The sequence below is a fragment of the Limanda limanda genome, chromosome 4, assembly GCF_963576545.1.
Source record: "Limanda limanda chromosome 4, fLimLim1.1, whole genome shotgun sequence".
Classification (NCBI taxonomy): domain Eukaryota; kingdom Metazoa; phylum Chordata; class Actinopteri; order Pleuronectiformes; family Pleuronectidae; genus Limanda; species Limanda limanda.
Genome location: NC_083639.1, coordinates 31,046,955 through 31,054,060, shown reverse-complemented (window position 1 = coordinate 31,054,060; position 7,106 = coordinate 31,046,955). Strand labels below are relative to the sequence as shown.

The 7,106-nt window shown below is 37.3% G+C and overlaps 1 protein-coding gene across 2 annotated transcripts in view; it reads left to right on the top strand.

The window, feature by feature from the left end:
* LOC132999739 (butyrophilin subfamily 2 member A2-like) overlaps positions 1 to 4,359 on the top strand; it is a 12,787-nt gene extending 8,428 nt beyond the window's left edge. The window contains exons 12-13 of one of the 2 annotated variants that reach the window (XM_061069488.1): positions 2,203 to 2,247; positions 2,660 to 4,359. In XM_061069488.1, coding sequence (XP_060925471.1) covers positions 2,203 to 2,247; positions 2,660 to 2,685 — 71 coding nt within the window. In that variant the 3' untranslated portion in view covers positions 2,686 to 4,359. The remainder of the gene's footprint in view (positions 1 to 2,202; positions 2,248 to 2,659) is intronic. The other variant, XM_061069489.1, reaches the window with a different exon arrangement.
* The last annotated feature ends 2,747 nt before the right edge of the window (positions 4,360 to 7,106 follow it).

Below are 7,106 nucleotides of genomic sequence, written 5' to 3'. Positions count from 1 at the left end.
TATCGATTAATCTGTCGAGTATTATTTAGATTATTTAATGATCAACACTCATCTTCTTGTAAATTGCTCTTTCTATAGGTTTTACAAATATAACTTGTCATTCAAGTTCAAGATATATTTCATTTGCCTCAATTCAAGATCCCTTTAATTAAGTGAAACTATTTTGTAGTCATCAATTATGACAAGTCAGAATTCAATCAATCAATCAATCAAGTTTTATTTGTATAGCCCACATTCACAAATAACAATTCGTCTCATGGGGCTTTAACATTGTGTGACATCCTCTGTCCTTAACCCTCAACAAGAGTAAGGAAAAACTACTAAAAACCCTTTTCACAGGTAAAAATATGTAGAAACCTCAGAGAGACACATGTGAGGATCCCTCTCTCAGGACGGACAGAAGTGCAATAGATGTCAGGTGTAAGAAAACATCATCAGGATTTTTAGCAGCATCCATTAGGCTAAACATTTTTCAATACTATGTGTCAGGCAGTCCCGCTGCAATCACAGTCTCTGGCCAGCAGCAAGACCACGATCCAGCATCAGGATGAGATCCACTGTAATCCACAGTCATTGTCCACCGCCGCCAGTTAGAATCCATTATCAGCTGCCGCCTCGGTCGTGGTCCCTCATCATCCGATGCCAACGCGACAAAGGATCCTCCATTACAACGACGATCAGCTGGCACGATACAGAATCCACCGAACTGGATCCACCATTGCGACCTCCGACACGCGATCCACAATCATAATCCATGGTGCGGCCACAGCTGTGGCCCTGCATCCGCGGGCGCTAAGGCACAGAAACTCCGGGAAAAGGGGTCAAGTTAGTAACATGTACTGATCAGATAAGAATTATCTTGATGTGATAAATATGGAGAAAAGGAAGGAGAAGCAGGAAAGAGAAGCTCCGTGTGTCTTGTGTCATAAATTCCCTGTGCGTCTTAGCATCATCAGGGGTTTTTGCCATTTAATCAAATTTGGAACATCGCACAAATTAGCTCTAACTATAAGCTTTATAAAAAAGGAAGGTTTTGAGTCTACTTTTAAACGAACAGAGCGTGTCTGCCTCCCTAACTGAAAGTGAGAGATTATTCCACAGCAGTGGGGCTTGATGGCTAAAAGCTCTGGCTCCTACTCTACTTTTAGAGACTTTAGGGACAACAAGTAAACCTGAGTTCTGGGATCGGAGTGCTCTAGTAGGTTGATATGGAACTAACATCTCTTTAAGGTAAAGAGGTGCCATATCATTAAGGGCCTTGAAGGTGAGGAGGAGAATTTTAAATTCTATTCTAGATTTAACAGGAAGCCAGTGTAGCGATGCTAATACTGGAGAAATGTGCTCTCTTTTCTTAGTTCTCGTCAGGACACGTGCTGCGGCATTTTGGACCAGCTGCAGAGTCTTTAACGACTTGCTGCTGGAGCCTGATAATAGTGAATTACAGTAGTCCAGTCTCGATGTAACAAAGGCGTGGACTAGTTTTTCTGCATCTTTTTGCGAAAGGACATGTCTGATTTTTGAGATATTACGCAAGTGGAAAAACGCGGTCCTAGAAATTACTTTTAAGTGACTATTAAAGGACAAATCAGGATCGAAGATCACTCCCAAGTTCCTGACTGTGTCATTGGAAGCAAGGGCAATGTCATCTAGCGCAGCTATATCATTAGATAATGTATCTCTAAAGTGTTTAGGGCCGAGTATTATAACCTCTGTTTTATCTGAGTTTAATAAGAGAAAATTGCGGGTCATCCAGGTTTTTATGTCCTTGAGACATGCTCGAAGTTTAGTTAATTGATTACTTTGATCAGGTTTTATTGACAAATATAACTGGGTGTCTTCCGCATAACAGTGAAAATTTACCGAGTGTGTCCTGATAATGTTTCCTAGTGGAAGCATATATAATGAGAATAAAATTGGGCCTCAGAATTAAACTGAACATGACTGAAACTGCAATTAAATATAGTAATAATATAACTGAATTATAGACAAACCCCACACACATGAATGGAAATCTAGTTTGGATCTTACTTGTCTAAATATTTATTTCTGTTTTGTCAAAAAGCCGAAATCATAGTGTTGAATGTTGAATTGTAAACTTGTGTTTCAGAGGAGTTGTAGTGTCATGTAAGTGTTACCTGATGTTTTGTGTAAACTTGATTGTTCTGTTTAAACTTAACAATAGAAATTTGCTTCTTCTTTCAGATGCAAAGACGAAAGGATCATCAATAGAAATGAAACAACTGAACGGTACAGTAGTTCCAGTGTTTTGTACTTGTTTGCTCTTTCTAATACAACTAGTTTTCTTTTCCGCTTTTTTTATTTTTATTATTTTACTGGACACAGCATTAATATAACAGATTCGTTTTTTAAGTGCATGTTAAAAAAAACATTCTTAGAAAACAAATAAAACCAATAGAACCAATGAGATTAGAGTTTTGAATAAAGATTAGTTTCACTGTAACAACCTGTCTCCGTCTGCTCAGGGCCCGTTTGAGATGAACCTCGTTGAATGTGACGCAGTGATTTCACAAGTTGTGTTATTGTTCAGCAGCGAGTTGTCTGTGAAAGATGATCGAGAAAATAGAATCTGTCTGTTCAGAATCATTTCTGTACAAAACAGAGGTTGATGTGAGACATGGATCTGTTTTCTTTCCTACAGGTCATCAGCTGAGCAACGGATCCTGATCTAAATAGACGACACTTTAGGGAAATTCTGCAATAATGGTTGATGTCATGAGTATTTTTCACAAAATTGGAAACCTCTATTGTATCTGTGTCAATCAAATTGTATTTGAAAAGCAAGGGAATGACTGATGACTAGAGAAGTCATGATATGAGATGTTTGTGCCACGATTACTGTCAGAGGAAATCACGGTTTCACGATTCCCACGATGGGCAGAGTCGGTGGAAATAAGTCTGTTACGTCAGTTTCCTCTTCTCCACTAACGTTTCAGTGGCTCACACACAAAGTGACTTTCGAGAGGCAGGACACCGTAGTTGGATATCGTAGTTTCCCTAATTATTGCAGTTATGAAACCTTGACATTATGAAACCTCGCTTATGGTAAAATCTGTTAATCCCAACATATCCAGTGATGATTTTCACCATCTCAGTCTGGATTGAACTTGCACTCGTGTGGATGTTGTTGGGAAAGGTCAGGTGTCTGTCTCTCTCGTCACAGTGCAGCTAACGGGAGAATGTCAGGGACCTTTTCTAGAGGCTGTTTTCAGATCGTGATGCTGTAGCTCTGAAGAAAAGGAAAATATCAGGCTTTAGATTTTTTAGGAAATTGAAGGAAAAGAAGTGATAAGGGATTAATTTGTATATATTTTTGTAAATATGTTAGAATATAATATTTAAGCTATCAAAGTCTACCTTAGAACTCTGAAACATCAGTGGAAGACACGAATGTGCCAGTGATCTACAAGTGGTCAGTCAATTTAAAGCTTTAGTTTGGTACATATTCAACTTCCTTTTTAATCTGTTACAGTCTTTGGTCACTGATGAGAATTGAGATCTTTTTAACACCAAGTGTTCTACATTATTATGTCTGCCTGATGAAATCATGGGCAGCTGAGAGGATTTCCATAAGGAGGTTGATGGTTAGATTCTCAGCACACGAGCTCAATGCACAAGCCATCTCGTAAACGTATGTTTACATTTTCATGGGACCGTGTTTAAATCTGTACGTCAATCTGGGAAATGTGACTCCTGCGATAAACGGAGCCTTTCAAATATTTCTGAATGTAACAAGTGTTTTTAAATCCAACAATACCTTGAATGAAAGTTTAAACTAACAATTTAGTAGCACTGAAATGGCACTTACTAATAATACTTTGCAGTTTGGCTTTGCTCTTGGATTGTACCATCATGGTTTATGAACTTATTGTAAGTCGTTTTGGATAAAACCGTTCGCTAAATAAAATGCTAAGTTAGTGCCTTGATGCAATTTCCTAAAATTTTGTACAAATATCCATTTTACTTCAGGATGAACTCGATATCTTAAGATCAATTTGAGGGAAAGTCTTAAGATTTGGTGCAAACTTTCCCTTAAACTCAAAGAGGAGTTTGGTGCTTGAAGGTCTTTTCCCTGTGACCTCATGTTACTGATTCAGCTGCCAAGTGACTTTTACTGGAAGAACACAAAGAGTATTAAGACAGTATTTTCTCTTGGTTTTTTTTCATTACTTATTTTTTAAAGAATATTTTATACTGTATGAGACATTTTGAGAATCTGTGAGATGTTTCTGTATTGCAGCTAAAGTGATTCTTATTCCATTGTGCCTGCGACGTCATGTGACCAAAGAAGTATATCACTGTGACGTCTGTGGAAATAAAAGAAACTGAGTGAGTCTTGAATCTGTTTCCCATTCTTGTGAACACGATATATCTGAAAATATGGTGCAAACGTTCAGTGTAACTCAAAGAGGACGGTTGTGGCTGTGCAGTGGGTCGTCCTCTAACCAGAAGGTTGGTGGTTCGATCCCAGTCTTCCTCATTCCTGCTGAGTGCTGATGTGTCCTTGAGCAACACAGCACATGAGACCGTTAATCAGATTTTGGTGGTCAAAAAATGTATGTAGATGAAACCTCTCTCTCTCTCGCTCTCGCTCTCTCTCTCGACTGATGTGTGGTTGAACATGTGAAATGAAGACAACAGAGAGTCTTCACCGAGTCAATAAAACAGTTTAATGTTCGTCAATCATGAGTCCACAACACATCAGTTTGGTTAGTGAGGAGGAAAGAAAACAGTATTTACATCTACCATCGCACACGTTCACAGTTCAGTACCATGCTAACACATAAAGACTTTTATATACAAGAAATACTCATGAGCATCATCGTACAAAGGGATTCTATCGTAGTAACTATCTGGATTTGTCATTGATGCAAAACACACAAAGTAATAAACCTTCCTCAGCTGCCCTGAAATAATCATAAGAATTAGAGAAAAGGAACTTGTACGTTTTGCTGTCGTCTATGTTTAAAAACAGTTTTACATCAGAAAGTACAAGACACTGACAGTCTACGTGTTCGCCCTTTATGATCGGTATAAATACTCTGTGTATATTTACATCCACCAGCCTCGTCCACTCGCACGTATAAAACTGTTCTGTGGAATCACCGGCTCACGAAGTCCCGACTGTTTGTGAATGTTGAAACAAACTGTTCCACAACTTCAGCGCAGAAAGAAACAGTTCAATATTTTAAAGGAGCCTTTGCATAGTTTATCTTCAATGCAGAAGCTGAAACTTTAATTTTAGGCCGGAATATGAGCCTCCACGGAGGAGGTTATGTTTTCACCCCCTGTTCCATAATGAGCTCCGACCTTTTTCTATATTTCCGTTGTTTCCTCAGAGAATAATTCACGGATCTTGATGAAAACCATCAGATGTTTACAGGACTGATATTTATGAGTGTGTGTGATTGAGTGCAGATCCCAAATCATCAGGATCTGGTGGATTTAACTGGTTTCCTCAGGGGCCTGTTGGGTCGGGTGGAGACTCGAGCTCTGCTGAGTCATGATCTATTTCTGCACTTTGTTATAGCTCTACATTTACAAGTAAAATCAGACTATCGTTAATTATAGAAAAATTATACAAAAAGGTTACGAGCAAAAGGTTTATTATTCGTTAAGATAAGACTTTATTGATATGAAGGAAAATTGACAAGCTTCTCAATATAAAATATCCTGAAGACTAAAGTGATAAATAAAACCTTTGTGTTTATTTATGTTTCTAAATGTGGACTGTAGCTGAACTCTCTGCAACATGGAAGAACAGAAACAACTCATTTAGATCTTTAGGGCAGTTAAACATTTTGATTTCACCTTATTTTACCTCCAGTTGTTGTTGTGGTAATTGATGAATTTTTTTTTTAACTTAAATTATATTTTCAGTTTTTATCCCTGAGGCTTTTACTTCTGTAAATTTGACTGTTTCCTATTTGTGTTTATTTCCTGTGCTCGGCTACAATGAGGTGAACAGGTCCTCGGTCCTTCAGGTTGAAGCGAGAACATGAAAAGACAGAATGTCTGTGACAATTGGTTTTACATTTTTAAAACCAAAGCAAACAACGCATCATCCTTCACAGTATCTTTACACTTCATCACAGCCATTTAATATCCAGCCAGGTGTTACACAGGATGTTTCTCTCTGTTCCCTCAATCTCTCTGCTTGTGGTTCATGAAGGAATAAACATTCAAAGTTTCATAAAACCCACTGAGGGAATGTTCCAGTTCTTATCAACAGTTGACCTTTGACCTGAATCATATTCTGCTTTGATTTCATTCATGTTTTTTTATTCTTCAGCACCTCAAATAAATGAACTTTATATGAAAATTACTATTTTCATTACATTATTTTGCTCCTTTGAGGAAGAGAGTGGATAGAAACTGATAATTAGCTGTTTAGTGTGTTGTTCCTTCAGTTCTTCACTAGAGGGCAGTATTACACTAATTACTTTGAGTCAACACATTACATGTCATTGAGCTGAAGCTTTAATCCAAAGCGACTCACAATAAGTGCATCAACCATGATCAGAACAACAAAAACAAAAAAGTACAATTACACGATCCTGAAAAGTTATTATCTGTGATTATATAAAGTGTAAAATAATATTGGACGAAATTGAACAGGACAAAATTAAATTACTGTTATAGTTTTGGATTTTGTGCATTTTATTTGATTTAACTATTTGGAGAGAAACGAGTTCAACTTTGACTAGTACACAACATCTTTCTGTTCTTTTCACCTGGACACATTTTGATCACATGCTTTTATTCTGAGTTTGCAGAACGTAAAAAATGTTTGAAGGTAAAATTTCTTAAATTTCTAAGAGGCCAGTTGTGTGTTTATTTAAAAATTATAAACTTCCTGCATTTTTTTGACCACAAATATGTTTTGAATTAACAAACATCTCACAAACATGTTTATACAATTACAATGAATCAAATATCACAGCCTGAAGCCCGACTCACAATAAAAAGGACTCACACGGAGGCATTTGTAGCTATAACCATAAAAAAGATTCACAAAAGTAGATGTTTGTATCTAATACCTCATAACATCAATTAAAGTCCTAATAACATCAATCACAAAAGTTACA